Source organism: Chionomys nivalis, chromosome 1, assembly GCF_950005125.1.
Source record: "Chionomys nivalis chromosome 1, mChiNiv1.1, whole genome shotgun sequence".
Lineage (NCBI taxonomy): Eukaryota > Metazoa > Chordata > Mammalia > Rodentia > Cricetidae > Chionomys > Chionomys nivalis.
Window position 1 is genome coordinate 159,497,142 of NC_080086.1, and position 20,768 is coordinate 159,517,909.

At 36.9% G+C, this 20,768-nt stretch overlaps 1 protein-coding gene across 3 annotated transcripts in view; it reads left to right on the forward strand.

The window, feature by feature from the left end:
• The window catches only part of Tpk1 (thiamin pyrophosphokinase 1), a 325,255-nt gene that overhangs the window by 89,822 nt on the left and 214,665 nt on the right, over positions 1-20,768 (forward strand). For all 3 annotated transcript variants that reach the window (XM_057790101.1, XM_057790118.1, XM_057790110.1), the window contains one exon: positions 12,699-12,768. In XM_057790101.1, coding sequence (XP_057646084.1) covers positions 12,699-12,768 — 70 coding nt within the window. The remainder of the gene's footprint in view (positions 1-12,698; positions 12,769-20,768) is intronic.

The following is a 20,768-nucleotide window of genomic DNA, read 5'->3' on the forward strand; positions in this document are numbered from 1 at the left end:
GATCATAGCAATCTGAAGTTGAATGGTGACACTTGGCAAAGGTAGGTGTAGGGTACAAGTGAGTTGTGCTCTTTGTTCATCTCTGTATTTTGGTGTACATGATACATTTTATACATTTAGAACATTTCTTTGAGATATATGCTACATAAGTTAGAGAGTGAAAATTTAGGATTAAGCCACAAGGGATATTTTTCCTTTTTTGTTTCCCTTCATATGAATTATTTCAGTTATTTGCTGCAAAAGGAGGCCCAGATGGAGATGCACATCCTTTTGAAGTATATAGATCCAAAGGGGCATTTTAAATCAAATCTTCTTCATTCTGTATTTCAGGGCAAGATTTTAGTACTGATCCCAGTATGAAAAATGCTTAATAAACTCAGTGCCTCATGGGACTTTTATATCCTCATAGGATTAAAAAATGTTGGTTTTTAAAAATATGGCCTGGCCTGGTTGTTTGAGAGGCATTTAGGCCATGGTGTGTTTAATTCAGTTCAAGCACCTTTAGGATACCAGCTGCCCTGTACAGGGTATTGCATTGGGCCAGAGAGGTTTTAGGAGACAGAGTAACAATGTGGGAAGGAAAGAGACCAGTTAGGATTGCTTAGGACATTTAACCAGTTGGGTAAGTGTTCACCATGGGAGTTTGAAAATATAATAAAATAAGAACATTATATGTGTGTTATGAGTTGTCTATTAACTTTCTCTTAGCTCCAAATGAGTCTTAATTTCTTAGACTCTAATGATAGACCTGTGCCTATTAAGATTTCTCCTCTATCCCTTGATGCAGAGACTGCTGGTGTTTCTCCATTGCAAGAAATGAGATGCTTAGCAGTGTCTGCAGAGGGATTAAAGGGGGCATAACTGGAAGAAGAGACGTTTCCTTCCATTCTCGTGCCCTTGTCTTGTCAAGTGCCTTCATTTGTGATTTTGCAAAGTGTGTGTTTCCCCAGCACTATCACAGGCACATTGCAGTGAGTTCCAAGTTCTGCAGAATGAGTGTTTCCAGTTAGTCTTTCTACTGAGGCCTTTCCAGCAATCTGTAGTAGCTGTTCTCTTCCTAGATTCACTTTCATGTTACAGCTACTTTCACAAATCACTTTCACCTCAACCCCATCTCTTCCTTTCTTTAATAAAGCAATCCTTAATGCTTGGTGGTCTAACAAAGAATGTAGTCTTAACAACCCATTGGACATGGGAGCTAGTTTAGGTTTCGATAATGTACTAATTCAAACTTTTTATTATTTTGGCTGAAACTTTCAATATTATGTCAAAGTGAGGTAGTAATTGTGGCCATCCTTTTCTTGTTTCTGATTTTAAAGGAAAACATCAGTATTTTAGCTGTTGAGTTCAAATAATGCTAATTGAGGGCTTTTCATGTATGACTGATTGAGTTGAGCTACATTCCCTTATGTCTTTTATTGTAGAATTTTTTACATAGGGTTTTTGTTGTATTCAAAGGTTCTTTCTCCATCTATCCGAAGGATTGCATAGTTTTGCTCTTTCTCTTTTAAGGCTATGTTTCTCACTGATTTGCATAATTACCCTGTTATCTAAGGGTCTGTAAATCTCACTCAATGGTGGTGAATGATCTCTTTATGTGTAGTTGAATTTGATGTGTAAACTTGTGTTGAAGAATTTTTAATCTACTTTCACTGGACTATTATTTCCTGTAATTTTCTTACAATGTCCAGAGATCTTTATTGAATAAATGAGCAAGTACATGGCTTTAAATTAAAGCTAATAATGACTTCCTTGTATACTGAATCTCTTTTTACTGTGATTTTTTTTATTTTTTATTTTATTATATTATTATTATTAAAATTTTCACCTCTTCACCTCCTCCCATTTCATTCCCCCTCCTCCCATTCCCCCTTCTCCGATTCCCCATCCCCCTTTCTCTCCAGTCCAAAGAGCAGTCAGGGTTCCTGCCTTGTGGGAAGTGCAAGGTCCTTCCCCCCTCCATCCAATTCTAGGAAGGTGAGCATCCAAACAGACTAAGTTCCCACAAAGCCAGTACATGCAGTAGAATCAAAACCCAGTGCCATTGTCCTTGGCTTCTCAGTCAGCCCTCCTTGTGAGACATGTTCAGAGAGTCTGGTTTGATCACATGCTCCATCAGTCCCAGTTCAGCTGACCTTGGTGAATTCCCATTAGATCATCCCCACCATCACAGTGGGAGGGCACACCCCTCGTGGTCCTGACTTCCTTGCTCATGTTCTCTCTCCTTCTGCTCCATATTTGGACCTTGGGAGCTCAGTCCAGTGCTCCAGTGTGGGTTTCCGTCTCTATCTCCATTCATCGCCAGATGAAGGTTCTATGTTGATATGCAAGATATTCATCAGAGTGGCTATAGTATAGGGCCAGTTCAGGCGCCCTCTCTTCATCTGCTCAAGGAACAAGCTGGGGACATCTCCTTGGACACCTGGGAACTCCTCTAGAGTCAAGTCTCTTGCCAACCCTAAAATGGCTCCCTTAATTAAGATATATACTTCCCTGCTCCCATATCCACTCTTCCCCCACCCCCAAGCTCTCAATTTTTGCCTGGAAATCTTGTATACTTCCAATATCCAGGAGGAAAACTACATGTTTTTTTTTTAGGGGGGGGGGGTTCACCATATTTAGCTTCTCTAGGATCACGGATTATAGGCTCAATGTCCTTTATTTATGGCTAGAATCCACTAATGAGTGAGTACATGCCATATTCGTCTTTTTGGGTCTGGGTTACTGCACTCAGGATAGTGTTTTCTATTTTCATCCATTTGCATGCAAAATTCAAGATGTCATTGTTTTTTACCTTTGAGTGGTACTCTAATGCGTATATATTCCACACTTTCTTCATCCATTCTTCCATTGAGGAGCATTTAGGTTATTTCCAGGTTCTGGCTATTACAAACAATGCTGCTATGAACATAGTTGAACAAATGCTTTTGTAGTATGATAGACCATCTCTTGGGTATATTCCCAGGAGTGATATTGCTGGATCCTGGGGTAGGTTGATCCCGAATTTCCTAAGAAACCGCCACACTGATTATCAAAGTGGTTGCACAAGTTTGCATTCCCACCAGCAATGGATGAGTGTACCCCTTACTCCACATCCTCTCCAGCAAAGGCTATCATTGGTGTTTTTGATTTTAGCCATTCTGACAGGTGTAAGATGGTATCTCAAAGTTGTTTTGATTTGCATTTCCCTGATTGCTAAGGAGGTTGAGCATGACCTTAAGTGTCTTTTGGCCATTTGAACTTCTTCAATTGAGAATTCTCTGTTCAGTTCAGTGCCCCATTTTTTAATTGGGTTAATTATCCTTTTAAAGTCTAGTTTCTTGAGTTCTTTATATATTTTGGAGATCAGACATTTGTCTGTTGCAGGGTTGGTGAAGATCTCCCAATCAGTAGGTTGCCTTTTTGTCTTAATGACAGTGTCCTTTGCTTTACAGAAGCTTCTCAGTTTCAGGAGGTCCCATTTATTCAATGTTGCCCTTATTGTCTGTGCTACTGGGGTTATACATAAGAAGTGGTCTCCTGTGTCCATATGTTGTAGACTACTTCCCACTTTCTCTTCTGTCAGCTTCAGTGAGTTCAGATTGATATTAAGGTCTTTAATCCATTTGGACTTGAGTTTTGTGCATGGTGATAGATATGGATCTTTTTTCATTCTTCTACAGGTTGACATCCAGTTATGCCAGCACCATTTGTTGAAGATGCTTTCTTTCTTCCATTGTATACTTTTAGCTCCTTTGTCGAAAATCAAGTGTTTATAGGTTTGTCGTTTAATATCCAGGTTTTCTATTTGATTCCATTGGCCAACCATCTCCTGTATTTAATTTATATTCATTGATCAGCATATTTTTATCATCAAATTGATTTTTATTTCAAAGCTTTACTTAAAAGCTGTTACATTTTTGCTAAGTGAGTGAACCACCATCTTTGAGTCTTCTGTACCTGCTTCTCTTGCTAGTTGTAGGCATTTTTCTCACTATATTCATAGATTCCTGACTCCTGTCTTTATAGTGTCGCTGCCTCTTATGGATAATTGTGCACTGTGCAGTGAAATGGTCAACAGAAACTACCCTTTCACAGGTTTACTGTTCACGGAAGGAGGGGTGAGATAGCTGATACTCATCAACTAGCGAAATTATGTGAATCACTCGGTATAGTAGTAATTTTTCATCAGGATGACCCACCCACAAACTATGACACAGAGACTCAGTGATAAAAGTTCAGCATTAGCCTTGGCTTGTTCCTAGTTATTTTTTACAACCTAAATTAACCCATATTTTTTAAATATATGTTTTCCCATGAGGCTCATTACCTCATCTCTGTACTGCCCATCCTGCTTCCTCCACCTCTGGCCGATAACTCCTGCATGCCTGGATTATCTCCTCCTTCTCTCACTACCTGGAAGTCCTGCCTATCCCTCCTGCCTAGCTATTGGCCGTAGAACTTTCTATTACACCAATCACAGCAATTTATGTACACACAGCATAAAAATATCCTACAACTCAGTCAATCCTGGAGGACAGTCAGAAGGTCTTGACTTCAGCTGTCTCTAGTGTTAGTAATTTGGTTACAGAGCCTTGAGGAAATATGAGGTGTATATTAAATAGCTATAAAGTCAGTTTAGCTAGTTTATAATTACCTTGTTAATTTCCCTGCCTTTTGTAGCTAGGTAATGTAGCTTCTTGAAATTAGTTTAAGTTGGAAATTCTATGGCATAGCAATGTGTCTTCCTTACAGCTGTGTGCTGTAGGGTGGAAATTTTGTGTCTTCCTTACAGTTGTGTGCTGTCAGCCTGCTGAGGAGTGGTGCCCTCCTTCCCAACTTGAAATGACTGCTAGTGGGATTTGACCTTGGCAGGTATATCCAGTTGCCATAACCACAACAGGGTGCTGTTGACATGTAATGTATAGAGGTCAGGAATAGTGAATATCCTTCAGCATCTAGAGAAGCACTCAGCAAAGACCCCAAGTGTGACCTTACCAAGCTTTATAATGCCAAATATGATCTCTTCTGTGCTTGCTTTATTCACTATGGATTGTGTTCATATTTGCTGTCCTGTCCCTAAAGAGTTGCTGGTTACTAGTGAAAATGTAAGGTTTGAGAGTTCATGGGCCTTTACCCCCCCCCCCACCCATGGGGGAGAAAATTTTATTTACCAGACATTTGTACTTAATTAGTGTAAAATCATTATGTCAATTTGGAAATAAAAATTTGATGACAAAAATCAATCCATACAGAACAGAATGAGTTTCTAAGCACTTAAAAATAATGTAGCCACTGAATTTTGTTCATAAGAATAGTGAGATAACAAACAACATGTTACAAAGAAAAACAGTTATGAAATTGCCTGTGCAAATAGAAAACTAAACAATTGACTATGGCCTGGAGAACTGGCTCAGTGGTAGAAATATTACAGAGAGAAGCACTGTTTTGTATCTCCCACATGTAACAGTCCCATATTTAGTTAATGAAATACATATGATCTTTATACATACAAGATAATTTTATTTATCTACATTAACTACCAGTTTTTATACATAATGAGCCTTGCCATTTTTTAATAAAATTTTCTCTGTACTAGGTGATACAGTGAAGCCTGGGAGTAGGTGATTTTTGTGAGATTTCTTAGTAATTAGATAGTTGGTGAAACCCAGAATTAAAGAGGTATTTTATTGTAGACTTTATAAATAGTATCATGGAAGACTAGATGTCATACTTCATCTCTGCAGTACATTAGTAGGGAAGGAGGAGAGAGAAAGGATAATAGAATTTACACAGCAATATTTACTAAAAGGTAATAGAAACCTCCATTACGTGGCATGAAGCAGGTCATTAGGGCTGATGCAGAAGTGTGCATATTGATGCTCAGTATAAATACCACTTGATTTTCATTTGAAATAAGGACAATGTTGTGCTACTGACTTGACTAAAATTTAATGAATATTCTACTCATTATCTGAAGAATATTACAAATAATGTGAGCTTTCTTGATAACTACACATAAATATATTTTAAGTACGACCTTCCATCTAAAGCCTTAAAAAAGATATCAAAATAGCCATTAATTTTATGTGCATTTCAGTGCTCCTCTAAGAAAAGTAAATTGTTATTTCTTTAAAAGAGAATATATTTGTATGAATTTCTGAGTAAAAGCTTTTTTTTTTTTCTACATGAAATAAAACCTTGGAAGAGAAAGTACACTAATCCACCTCTTTTTACCATGTCCAGGACTAAGAGACTTGGGCTGTATCCAAGGCATTGCTAGTGGTTTACATACCAGTCACAGGCATGATGCCTCTTTCTAAGAGCTTGTTTCAATAGATCTGAGGACTGTGTCTTTAAAATTAATATTTGTGCAAGTTTGGGCTCTTTTATATCTTAAGTGGCATAGAACTCAACTCAAACTTGCCACAGCCAGAGAGAGAATTTATTAACTCACAGCTAAGACTAGTGTGTGGCTTTAGTCATGACAGTGGGAACTCAGTGTGTTCAGGCTTGCGTTCTCACTTTCTTATCATGTTCTTGCTTGGGACAGGATGGCAGACTATGTAGTACCACATTCCCAGTCTCAAGCTGCATGGCAGGAAAAGAGGAAACCTGAAAAGTTACCTTGTCTCTGACTGGGAATCACTCATCTTTCTGCCTAATGAAGTGTTTCATCCCTTTCCCCCAAATAGGGATTATCCTGAATTATTTTTGCTATTCTACAAATATATAAGTATATTTTTTCTTGTCCTTCTTCATATGTGTGCATGACTGCCTCCCTGTGTTTTGGAGATTGATACTGAGATTTCACACAAACTAAGCAAGTGTTCTACCACTGAGCTTTAACCTCAACTTTCTGTTTTCTTGTCAGTTTGAGTTTCAAATTAAAATTCAGTATAATTTATATCCCTTGTAAAAAAAAGTTTCAAATCAACAGTGCTTAAATGTCATTATTCCATCCCTATTGTCTTTAAATATTCACTATTAAACAGTTACTTTGAGGAATAGACAGCTGATCTTATGATTGAACTAAAAAATACGACTTGAAAAAAAATAAAAAATAAAAAAAAATACGACTTGAAGGGCTTGATCAAAAATGAAGTTCATTAACCTTTTAGGAAGGTCACAGGACAGTTCATCATTGTTGAAGGAGCTGCGGGCTGCTTCCTGCCAACCAGCTCCCAGGCGCCTGGCTAGCTTATGCCCCGAAATAACAACACACAAATTGTATTCATTTAAACACTACCTGGCCCATTAGCTCTAGCCTCTTACTGGCTAATTCTCATATCTAGGTTAACCCATTTCTCTTAATGTGTGTAGCACCACAAGGTGGTGACTTACCAGGAAGATTCTAGCCTACGTCCATCTTGGGTCAGAGCTTCATTGTGTCTGCCTCACTTCTCCCAGCATTCTGTTCTGTTTACTCCACCTACCTAATTTTCTGACCTATCAAGTCAAACAGTTTTCTTTATTGATTAACCAATGAAACAACAGATTGACAAATGACCTTCCCACATCACATCATGCCATCTTATATACTAAAATAGTGAAGTTTTGGAAGGGTGCTTTCCAGTGTTCCATGTAGCCATTTTTGTGTGCCTTCCCCACTCTTTTGTTGGCATGAGTTTCCTTAGGGAATTAAGTCTAGTGTCTACTTTTCAGTATTGGTAATCAGTGATTAGTGATTAACCAATCCATAATCTTGATATGGAAGTCTGTATCAGATATTTAGTTTTTTAGGTTTGTTTATAGTATTCTCTCTGAGTTGCTATTTACTGGAAAACCTAAACAAGAAGTAATTTTTAAAAAGAATTTCTTATATAAAATAATATGCTAGGAGGCTGGGTGAGATGGCTAAATGGTTAAGAGCCCTGACTATTCTTGCAGAGGACCAGAGTTCAATTCTGAGCACCTATACAGTGCCAGAGTGCATGTAACTCCTTGTGGTGATTTGAAAGAAAATGGGCTCCCAAAGGAGTGTTAGGGAGGTGTGGCATTGTTAAAGGAAGAGTACCTTTATGGAGGTGGACTTTGAGGTGTCATATATGCTGAAAATACTGCCTAGTACCTCAGAGCACTTCCTGTTGCTTGTTAGTCAAGATGTAAGAACTCTCAGCTCCTTCTCTTCCACCCTATTGGCATTCATGCTGCTGTGTTCCCTGCCATGACAATAATGGAGCAAACTTCTGAAACTTTTAAGTGAGTCATTACAATTAAATGTTTTCCATTATAAGAGTTGCTGTGGTCATGGTGTCTCTTCACAGGAATAGAAACCCTAACTAAGACACTCCTATTCCATAGAATCTGATACCTTCTTCTGACCTACATGGTGACCAGACATATACTTGGCAAACAGACTTACCTGAAGGCAAAACATTCATACAATAAAATAAATAAAGATATAAAAGCAACTTTCTTGATGGTTGAATGTGAGGAGTACTATACAACTACCAATATTCACACAATGGGCCTGTATGTCTGCTGCTGTGTTTTCCATTATAACATACATGCAGCAGCAATTATCCTTATGCTTACTGTCTTGTCCATCTTGACAGGTGTTTATGTTAGTGATACAGAATTTCTGCATCAAAGGGGAAGTACTTTTGAAAGTAGCATAAATGTACAGGCCTTTCTCTGAGATAGAGTTTCATCAATAGCACAGTATCTTCCTGAGTCTCTGTTTTATTTACATTGTCTTTCTGTGAGTTCTGGATATTTTATTAATTAAGTGGAATACACTCTAGTAATTTTGATGATTTCCCATTAGAATCAGAGTTGTTGGGCTTGACTTAAAGTCACTGGACTAGCTAGTGCTTATAGAACCTGAGATCAAATTTGAACTCCAGTGTTCTTATAAGTTACTAAAATGGCAAGATTTCTTTCCCTCTCCTCCTCCTCCTCTTCTCTGTCTGTTTTTCCCCGTATAAATACTTGAAATTACTTCAATAGTATATTTTGCAGTAAGTCAAATTATTTTTGCTCCACTTTATTCAACAGAAGATTTTGAAATAGCCAATTTGCCTGTAATTGTGAGTACAGGTTTTTTTTTTTTTTTTGTAAATATTGCTAAATGCTGGATTAAAAAAAAAAACCATTTAAAGTTATCTTTAACATACCAGAACTGTTGAAATAGAAAAGTTGCCCCAGTGATTTTTAGTGTATTTTAGTCATCAGATGTTTATCAACTTGAAGCATAATAAGCAATTGTTCAGCCATTACTTGGCTAATCTGCAAGAATTTTGCTATATAAGCTAACAGACATTTTACATTAAGAGATAACTCATGCAGGAATTCTTAGTACAATTTTAATTATGATGAATGAGCATTTTTAGTTGGATTTATTGTGATTTATCTGCTCCTCCTCTAGAGTGCCCTCTACTTCTGGTCATGTTACACAGTCATTCCCTTTGTTGGTCATGTGTGTTGCACAGTTTTCAAATTGCTATTTGTGAACCCATGTCATCATTGTTTGTCATAGTCTTCATTTTCTTTTTAAATGCAAATTTATTTCTATACTTGTAAAATTTGAAGACGTTTTGTGAATGAAGCATTAAAAAAATAAAGAATATTGTTTGTGGTACCTTATGGGAATCACATTACTTGAAAACTAGATTTCTTTTTTCCTTCAGATGGAATAAATCCTCATTTCTAGTTTGTGTGTAATGAGAGGGTAGTCTGTACATCTCCTCATGAGTATTCTAGCTCAGGTTTCTATTTAAAACATAGTAAACATGGATAAATGTAGTTACCATGTTTCTCGCTTTTCATAAACTGCTCTAAATCCATCAAGTTAAATGTAGTTGTTGACAAAAATAACAGGAATTTTATATGAACTGGATTTGTTAATGCATTCTTTTAAAAGCTGATCTTTCACTGTTCATTGCATATGAAGCTTTTGTTAGTCTAAAGGACGTTACACACATTGGCTCCTTGCTCTATTTTCTTCTACTTCAAAATGAGCTTGGATGCCTACCAAATGTAAATGTGCCTAATTGCTTCTGATGTCAGTGGGGAATAAAACCATGCCCCATACATGCTAGGTCAGCACTCTTATCTCTGAGCTCTACCCTGGCTCTTAAAAAGACTTAGATGTTGAAGTCAGCTGATGTTTGCTGTGTACTATTGTATGAAAATTAATATCATTCTACTTGTTAATCTTCATCAATTAAACACTATTTCTTACATTTTATATTGCTTAGTAAATAAATTTTTACATAAAAGAGCTCATGTACTTGTTAATTTTGTTTATGGGGAATTACTTTTTATACTCTGAGGGTAATTACTGATCGTTTACCATCTGTTTCTATTAATCAGTCTTTTTATTCTCCCCAGTCAGTGATATTATACTACATTTTATGTAAGTTCATTTCTCTCTCTTCGCTTATGATGATTTTGACATGTGGGGAATGTGCTACAGATTCTATGATCTTCTGTCAGTTATATTCTTAGCATAATATGAACCTGGATTCCAGTCCATATAAAATATTTTGGGCAGTTAGTGAAATTAGTCATCCCTATTAGTTGATTTTATGAAAACTCTTGTTTTCATTTAATATTCTGTACTACCTTGGGCTGTTCTTTTCTGAGAATGTAAGCTTTTATATTTTAAAAAATTCTAACGAAAAAATCAGAGAAAACTGTTTCCTGAATGTCGAATGTATTCATGTATTGTAGGATGTAATTATTTAATTACTAGTTGTTTAATGAAACTACTGCATAGATAAAGAGTCTCAAGCTATAACTGAGTGTATGTTTACCCACTTGACTTGTATTTTATTTTCTTTGTAACAGGGAACATGGAAAAATAGACTTTGGTGCTGTTGTGCCTATATATGGGGTTGGTTAGATATGTTAACACATAAAAATTTTGAATCAAATATTCTAATTTTTTTAAAAAAATATTATGTTAAATTTGCACACAAAAGTTGATATGATGGTTTTAAAATGAAGAAGTAGGTCAATAGGGTAGTTTGTTTCTTCTGAAGCCATTGCTATCCCAGACATTTTCTCATGCTGATGTCTTAGTGTGGAAGACATTGGAGTGTAAGACTAGAAAAGCAGTTTAATTCTATAAGCAGAACTTAGGCTGTTCTGTTAGGAGCCTGGAAGACAGTGTTGTTGAGGGTAATACAGAGTGGAAACCTGCAGATAGGAGTCTATAAGCAACTGGGCTATACACGATTCATGTAGTATTTTGGCATATAATCTGGTCACATTCTGTGCCTTGCCTGGGACAAATTTCTTAGGTGGGTGAATTGTCAAGGCAGCATTCACTTAGGTTTATGGCATCATTATTACTGATTCCTCTTGTATAGATCCACAATGAAAAAGTAACTAATATACTTAGTGGTTTCGTTTTTAGTAGTTGTTAGGGACAGATGACAGGCTTTGGTATATTAAAGAAATTGCCATAAAATCCTGTTAAATCACTAATATCTTGCATCCACTCCTATGCTACAGGGTTAAAAAATTAGTTTGATCTGAACCCCTAGGGCAAAGATTTTTTTAAAATAAGTAAATGAAGCCAAGATCCTCTAAATCAACATGATCGAAACTCACATGAAGGATTCCAGGCAGCATGAACAGCTCTGCACCAGCCCTTTACATATAGATTATCTCTTTCAGTTTATTGTTTTTATCGGATTCCTGAGTGTGAGAACGAGTGAGTTTCTTTTTCTTGTGTCTTCTCAAGGGCTCCCTTCCTTCTGTTTGTTTTATCCAATTCTATAGTGTTAGTTTTTTATTTTAATTTTATTTTTTAAAAAGCTTTATAAATTAGCAACTAATATCATAAAAGTCCTTTCCCCCTCCCTCTCCAGTCCGAAGAGCAGTCAGGGTTCCCTGCACTGTGGAAAGTCCAAGGTCCTCCCCCCTCCATCTAGGTCTAGGAAGGTGAGCATCCGAACTGCCTAGGCTCCTACAAAGCCAGAACATGAAGTAGGATCAAAACCCAGTGCCATTGTCCTTGGCTTCATTGTCCTCATTGTCCGCCATGTTCAGAGAGTCCGGTTTTATCCCATGCTTTTTCAGTTCCAGTCCAGCTGGCCTTGCTGAGCTCCCAATAGATCAGTCCCTCTGTCTCAGTGTGTGGGTGCACCCCTCGTGGTCCTGACTTCCTTGCTCATGTTCTCCCTCCTTCTGCTCCTCACTGGGACCTTGGGAGCTCATTCCGGTACTCCAATGTGGGTCTCTGTCTCTATTTCCATCCATCGCCAGATGAAGGTTCCCAGTGATGGCTCTCCTGGTGCCGAGATTAGATCTCCTTGCTGGTTGGGTATTGAGACAAAGGAACTACCGCCAGCCCGCTTGCCCTCACAATTGGGTCCCAGCACCCAAACAGGCTGAGCTGGGTGATATTATGTGCCCGAAGACGGGAGGGAGGCAGAAGGGGGGGGTATGGATGCAAGCTGGGTCAGATAGGAAGAGAGAGGCAGTATTGGGGGGAGTATAGCCCCTACAGGAAGACCAGGCTGGAACTAACTCTTGTAGACTAAGCTGACCTTTAACTCACAACGATCTGCCTCCCTCTGCCTTCTGAGTGCTCGGATTAAAGGGGTATGCCACCACCTGGCTGTAAAGTCACTGTAATAATGACAGAAGTGCTATAAGGTGAATCTCAGGATCCACGGGTCTTCTGAGCATTTATGTTTCAGTATGTTCACAACACTGTGCTTTGCCATTTGTACTGAAATAATTTATATTCTTTTTATTTGAAGCTCTCTTCAGAGCCTGTGCTGATGGAGGTGCCAACCGCTTATATGACCTCACTGAAGGAGAGAGAGAAAGGTATGTGCCAAGTCAGTGTCTGCACGCCCCTCTGTTTTGCTGCTCTTTAGTTTTACTCTTTTTATGGAGACTGTTTATTTTCCTTCATATTCATCATAGGAAATTGCCTCTATGAGAAGGGTTGAGCTACATAACCACAATATATTATTTCTTTTGTTGAATGAGATTCCTGAGAATTAGGATCATCTCTACTCTTCTATTTAAAATCCTATTCTATTACTTTAAAGCCTCATTAAGTCACATTACCAAATACTGAAATTTGTGAGAACTTTTGAGAGTGGCCAAAATAAAACCTCAAATGACTATTTATGTTGGTATTAAAACACTTTAAATGAATAAAAACTAGACTTCTGGAAAAGAAATATATAGTCTGCTGTAGAAGATGTGACGTTTTATATTAGTGTTGAATAAATCTCAGTAGGACTTACTCCTTCTTAATTACTTCTGAGTTACATACATTTACTTTTGGAGAGAGCTTATTTAATGATTTGGTTTTGCATTGTCTTGTTTTCCTGATTCTTGTCTGATGAGAGAATATGTTTAATGGAAGCAGATTTTCAAATTAGTTCAATTTTGAACATGTTTGTGTCCCAGCTAGTTTGGAAACACAAGATTTCGTGGTGTAGATGCGAGGATACTATTTGTGGGAGCAGCTCAGCCATTCTTATATGTGTTAGGAGCTGTACTGATATGGTTGGCACTTGAAAAATCACCTACTCACTTTCAAAACAAAAATAAAAATACTATAGCATAACAGGCCCTGTGTGGGCATAAACAAATGTGCTTTAAAATCATGTATTTCTCTTTGTGACATCAAAATGTTTAACTTCTGTTTTCTGATACCAAAGCTGCTTTTGAGAGCATCTGGTTGCTTTCTTTGGAGAAGTTGTGTTTTCTTAGAGATCAGATGCTGTTTGCTAATGTGTGGAGACTAGATGCAATTACAAAAAAAAAAAAAAAAGACAAATAATAGTGACAACCTGGAATAGTTAAATTCTATTTACTCATTACTGCACAACTTTTCTACTTCCTCTAACAGTATACTCTAATACCTGACATGGACAATGTATGAAAAACATTCCAAGTAGTTTTAGAAAGTTTCTTTGCACATAGTTTGGAATAGGGAGTCATGTCACAAGGTTCAGGTTATAAACTGGGTAGATTTTATCTCATGCTTGTAGCCTGGTTGCTATCAGGAGGTCAGCAGTTACATAATATTTCTCTATTGGTAGGCACAGCTCAGGAACATATTAAAAGCAGGACTTTGGAAGTTATTAACCTATCACTTTCCACCTATCTTTTAGTTATGACACCCATCTAGGATGCTTATGAAAAATTACAGATGTCTGTATTAATTATTTTATTTGATTTAGACAGGCACTGATAGTAAAGATAATAGAACACTTTTATTTATATTTAAAAGTAGATTAATAGATTTTTTAAAACTAATACTATTATTTTACCTAATTTCAAAATAATCAAATCAAGTATTCTTCATCATATTTATAAATAATCTTTTGTTTTGTTTTGCTGTTTCCATCAGTCACTGAAGGAAGGCTCCCAGATGACAAGTGGGGTAGTTACCAATCTTATTGCAAAGATGGCCAGTGTAGACCATGTGTCCATTATTTCTAGGAGTCTTAGCTACAGCCACCTTTGTAGAATTGCAGGAGTTTCCCTTACACCAGGTTTCTACTTTACTCCAGAATATAGCACCATCAAGGTGTCTCTTTTAATACTCTCCCCCTGTGTCCACCTCCACAACCCTATCTATCATGTCCCCATCTGCACTGACCCCCCATTCTACCCACGAGATCTCTTTTACTTCCCTTTCCCAGGGAAATACATGCATCCCCATCCTTGTTTTGGCTCTCCTTGTTACCTGGCCACTCTGCGGCTGTGGATTGTAGCATGGTTATCCTTTACTTTACAGCTGCTATCCATTTATAAGTGGGTACATATCATATTTGTCTGAGTCTGGGTTACCTCATTAAGGATGCTTTTTTCCTAATTACATCCATTTGCCTGCAAATTTTATGATGTCATTGTTTTTATAGGTGAGTAATACACCAGTTCATAATTGTACCACATTGTCTTTATTTATTCTTTGGTTGAGGGGCATCTAGATTATTTCCAGGTTCTGGCTATTACAAATATTGCTGCTATGAATATAGTTGAACAGTGTCCTTGTGGAATGATTGAGTATCCTTTGGGTATATGTCCAAAAGGTATTGTTGGGTCTTGAGATAGATTGATTCCCAATTTTCTGAGAAACCCCCTTCTTGCTTTCCAAAGTGACCATACAAGTTTGCACTCCCACCAGCAGTGGAGGAATATTCCCCTTACTCCACATCCACTCCAGCATAAGCTGTCATTAGTGGTTTTTATCTTAGACATTCTAACAATGTAAGATAGAATCTCAGAGTTCTTTTGATTGTCATTTCCCTGATGAGTATGAATGTTGAACAGTATTTTTTAAATTTGTCTCAGCTATTTCAGATTCTTTTGTTGAAAATTCTGTTTAGATCTGTGCCCCATTTTTAATTGGATAATTAGTATTTTGATGTCTAGTTTCTTGAGTTCTTTATATTTTGCAGATTAGTACTCTGTCAGATGTGGGGTTGGTAAAGATTTTTTTTTTTTTTGAGGATCTTTTTCCATTGTGTAAACTGCCATTTGATCTTGACAGTTTCCTTTGCCTTGCAGAAGGTTCTCAGTTTCAGGAGGTACCATGTATTAGTAATTAGTCTCAGTGTCTGTGCTACTGGTATTCTATTCTAAGGTTGTCTCCTGTGCCAATGTGTTCAATGCTCTTTCTCACTTAGGATTCATATAGTAAAAATGGCAGTCTTATCAAAAACAATCTACAAATTCAGTACAAAATTCCAACACAATTCTTTATAGACCTTTAAAGAAAAATACTAAATTTTATATGGAAAAACAAAAAAACCCAGGATAACTAAAACAATCCTGTAGAATAAAGGAACTTGCAGAGGTATCACCTTCCCTTATTTCAAGCTCTAATATAGAGCTATAATAATAAAGGCAGTATAGTATGGCATCAGAGCAGACAGGTGGATCAATGAAATCAAATTGAAGACCCTCACATAAATCCACACTCCTGTGGATACCTGATTTTTGACAAAGAAGCCAAAATTATACAATGGAAAAAAAGAAAGCAACTACAACAAATGATGCTGGCATAACTGGATGATGGCATGAAGAATTGTGCAAATAGATCCATATCTATCGCCCTGCACAAAACTAAATTCAAAGTGGATAAAAAATCTCACCATAAATTCTATTATACTGAACCTGATTTTAGATAATGAATTTTTAAATAAATTAATATTTGAGTAGTTAAACATTCTATAAGATTTAGAATGGTTTTGATTTTTATTTGAGACAAATCTCAAACTTATAACCTAGTGATACACTTGTGTCAAAGAAAAATAATCTTTTAAACAAAAATGGTCTATAAAATGTGTATTCCTCTCTAACTTTGCTGTGAAAATAATTTTGACTTCATGGAATGAGCTTGTTTCTCTCCTATGTTATGAAGTTTAGTCTGAGAGCATTTGGTCTTAGCTCTTATTTAAAGGTATTAAATCTTTTGTAGTGAGTCCCATTTGGTCTCCAAGTTCTTTTCCTAGTAGACTTTTTAATACTACTTCATTATTCTTATCTGTTGTGTGCTTTAGATGTTTATATTGTGTTGATTTGATTTTGGCAGGCCATATATATCTAGGAATTTATCAGTGTATTCTACATAGGTCAGATATTTAGAATATAAGATTTCAAAATACCAACTAATGATACAATCTTTTTCACTGGATTCTGTCAACTGACTTCCTTTTATCGCTCATTTGATTAACTTGGGCTACCTCTCTATTACTTTGGCTGGTTGGTAAATGTTGTCCATTTTTTTCAAATAACCAACTTTTTGGTGGATTCTACTTACTGTTATTTTAATTAATTTTAAAAATGAATTTGTACCTGAATCTTTAGTAATGAATGCTTTGTAGTTTGGAAGATTCTTGCTTTTCTTTAACACTAAAAGGAACCTATAGACTCAATGAAATCCTTATCAAAATATGAATGGCATATAATACAAAGCTAGTAAAATCATTTCTACCCTTATATAGAAATATAGAGTGTAGTAAGGAGACTACTTCTTTGTTTCCCAGCCGCCCAGCAGCTCAGACCTGAAATAATCACACAGAAACTATATTATTTAAATCACTGCTTGGCCCATTAGCTCTAGCTTCTTATTGGCTAACTCTTATGTCTTAATTTAACCCATATCTAGTAATCTAGTAATCATGAGTCTGACTTACTGGGTAAAATTCCGGCATCTGTGTCTGGAGGTGCTACATGACTTCTCTCTGACTTCACTTCCCTTCTCCCAGCATTCAGTTTAGTTTTCCTGCCTACCTAAGTTCTGTCCTATTAACAGGCCAAGGCAGTTTCATTATTCACCATGGTATTCACAGCATACAGAGGGGAATCCCACATTAGTAGAGGCAATAAATAGCTAACGCTACCTAGGGCAGAAAAGGCAATCACAGAGATAGCAAGATAACCAATCTCAAATTGTACTACAGAGCCACAGTAATGAAAGCAACTTAGTGCTGACCTGAATACAAAAATATAGACCAGTGTAATAAAATAGAAGACACTGATACAAATTGACAATAGTCAACTAACTTCTTGAAAAATTGTTAAAACATAATATTAATATTTATTTATTTACTTATTTAGTGTATATGCACGCACTTGTGTGGGTCTCAGCATAAGTGTGGAGGTCAGAGGACAATTTGTGTGAGTCAGTTATCTCTTTTCTCTATGTTGGTTCTAGGAATTGAAATCAAGTCTTTGGATTTGGTGATATATATACAATAAGAAAATAGTTGATGAGATGAACAGGGGTTTCTCAAGTCAGGACCCCCTGAAAAACCTCTATCTCAAAAAATATTTACATTATGATTCTAATAGCAAAATCACAGTTATGAAATAGCAAATAAAATCATTTTATGATTGGGGTCTGTTGTAGTAGGAGAGGCAGGCTGCGTCCCGCCACCCGGCTAGCTTTACCCAAAATAATTACACGGAAACTGTATTCTTCTAAACACTGCCTGGCCCATTAGTTCCAGCCTCTTATTGGCTAGCTCTTACATATTGATATAACCCATTTCTAATAATCTGTGTTGCACCACGAGCTGGTGGCTTACCAGGAAAGATCTTAACCTGCATCTGTGTACGGTGGGAGAATCATGACTTCTTTCTCCCAGCATTCTGTTCTGTCTACTCCACCCATCTAAGGGTTGGCCTATCAAATGGGTCTAGGCAGTTTCTTTATTAATTTACCAATGAAAGCAAAAGATTAGAAACAAATCACTCCCACATCAGGGGTCACCGCAGAATAAGGATCTGTATTGAATGGTTGCAGCATTAGGAAGGGTGGGAACCACTGGGCTAGAGAGATTGCTCAATGGTTAAGAACATTTACTATTCTTGGAGAGGACTCAAATTTACTTCCCAGCACCTGTATGTATCAAGTGCCTCACAGCACTCTAGTTTCAAGCAATCCACTGCTCTCTTGTCACTTCTGTGGGTACCAGGCACAGACAGAGTACACACATTGCCACAAGCAACCACACATATACATTAAAGTAATAGAAGAAATTAGAAGTTGTGATGAATTGGAGGGAGAAAGGGAACCAGAAAGAGAATGGGTAGGAAGATGATGAATTGGTGGCAGAGGAAGGAATGAGACAAAGTACAAGGACATGTTCGTTTGAAGATGCTGTGATTCAACTCATTGTTTGTATGCTAGACTTCCATACTGAAAAATAGGTGTATTATGTTGTAAAATTATGTGATGAGAAAATATTCAGTATAATAAATTAAGAGATATGATGAGATCATTGTAATTCAGTGTGGTGTGTATATGGGTACATATTTGTGTGTGCCCTTCTGTGGCTGGGGGTTGAGGGAGACTTTCCTTTGTCTCATGGGCAAAAGCCAAACTTCTTATCTTGAGTTAAGGTTTTCTTTTCAGATATTTCTAATATATTTCTTGATTTGTAGACAAACAACTGTCTTATGCATGTCATGCACTTTTCCTCTCTGATATTGCATGGGCCTTGTCTAATGGCTTACTTTGTACACATTGGAGCTATGCAGATTCTTTGGTAATATGCAGGGTGTTGGGTAATATTATTGGAGGGAACCAGCATTTCTTGTAGCAGTGCTGTCTGCATGCCCGTGTTCTGATGATGCTATGTGTGCATCTGAGCACCCCTCTCCTTCCAGCCTGCTGCCACTTGTCTCATTCTCTGTGATGCTGCCTACAAATCACAGTATCCTGTTCCTATTCTGCCTTGATTTAGAGTTGTAAGGACTCCTGCCCTTTACTAGATTATAAATTTCTAGTGATCTATTGCTTCTTTCCCTTGCATAATGCTTTTTAATTATTTACTCTCTCATTTTGTCTTGTGACGATGTGCCTTCTACCCTTCACTAGGTGGTGAACTGCTTGAGGTCGGTAATCACAGTTAATCATCTTTGCATGCCTCTAATATCTAGTGTACTAATGAGCATCTGAAAATTTATTGAATTAATGATTTTCATTGGTACCTCAACAGAGATTGTCACTAAGGCTAAGCTATTTTTCAGTAAGGAACTTCTCACATATATTACCAGATATTTTAGGTATTTTAATGCTGAAGAAATGTTTCATAGTCATATACAGTTTAATTTTGTTATTGTTTATAAACTATATATATAATACAACTGCTTTATATCTAAAAATAACATTTATTTTTGTTTAAATTACTTAATTTATGTCTCACTTCTAATATTTGCTACATTATTCTGCATTCTAATTCCTGTCAAATGTGTCTTGTTCTGAACAAGGTACTCACATTTAAATTCATTAATAGTTTGGGAACAGCATACACTAAGAACATCAGTGCCATGTATAGAAGATGTGTGTGTGTGTGTGTGTGTGTGTGTTTGTGTGTGTATTTGTGTGTGATGACTTTGTGGGAGTTAGAGATTTTTAGACTCTTGCAGAAGAGTCTAAAGAACAGCTGAGTTAATGGTATACTGTCTAAGGGTATTTGAAGTGGTAAGGATCATTTTCATCTTTGTTTCTCAGAGTTAATGATACATACAGAAACCTGAATAGGAAAGCTTTCTGGTTAATTTTATGTAAACATTATTTTAGGTAGCTGATACGTGTAGCAACGAATACTGTAATTTAAAAGACAAGCGTTTCAAAGATGCTCCTGTGTTCATACAAAAGGCTTGCTTTTGGACATTGTTCTCAATGGTAGGACTAAGAGGTACATAAAAACACATTTTGTCTTGTTTTCACTCACTCCCTTAATTTTGTTACCATTAAGATTTCAGAAGCAGAGAATATAACTCAGTAGTGAGGTTATTTTCTAGAATGCATAAGGCCCGGCATTGAAACAAAGATTTTTCTATCCTTGCAACTTTATTAGCAATTGGCCACCCATTCCACAGAATGACTGTGGTAGCTCCACTTGTCCCTATAAAAAGCTCCCAGCTAAACCAGGATCAAAATACAATTGTAATAATTTGGATCTAGGATACAGTTTAATCAGGATAGAGGACCTGAGTTCAGTTCCCTAGTACACACATGGCAAACTGAGTTAGATCACTAGAATCCACATTCCACAAGTTATCCTTTAACCCTCACATACACACCATAGCATGTTCCCCCGTACTCCAAAGAAATAAATGAACAAATGCCAAATAAATAAATAATACGAAAACATGAAGGAAGACACTAGACAGACCTCTGACCTCCACATGTATGTACTTGTATGGGCACACACATATATGTCAGATGCACACATGGACACAAACATGCAGAGCACACCCACAAAAAATAACCAATGCAAGTACCCATGGAGGCCACTTCCTAAAACAGCTTCTAAAGCGTCTACCAACATAACTATCTCAATTTC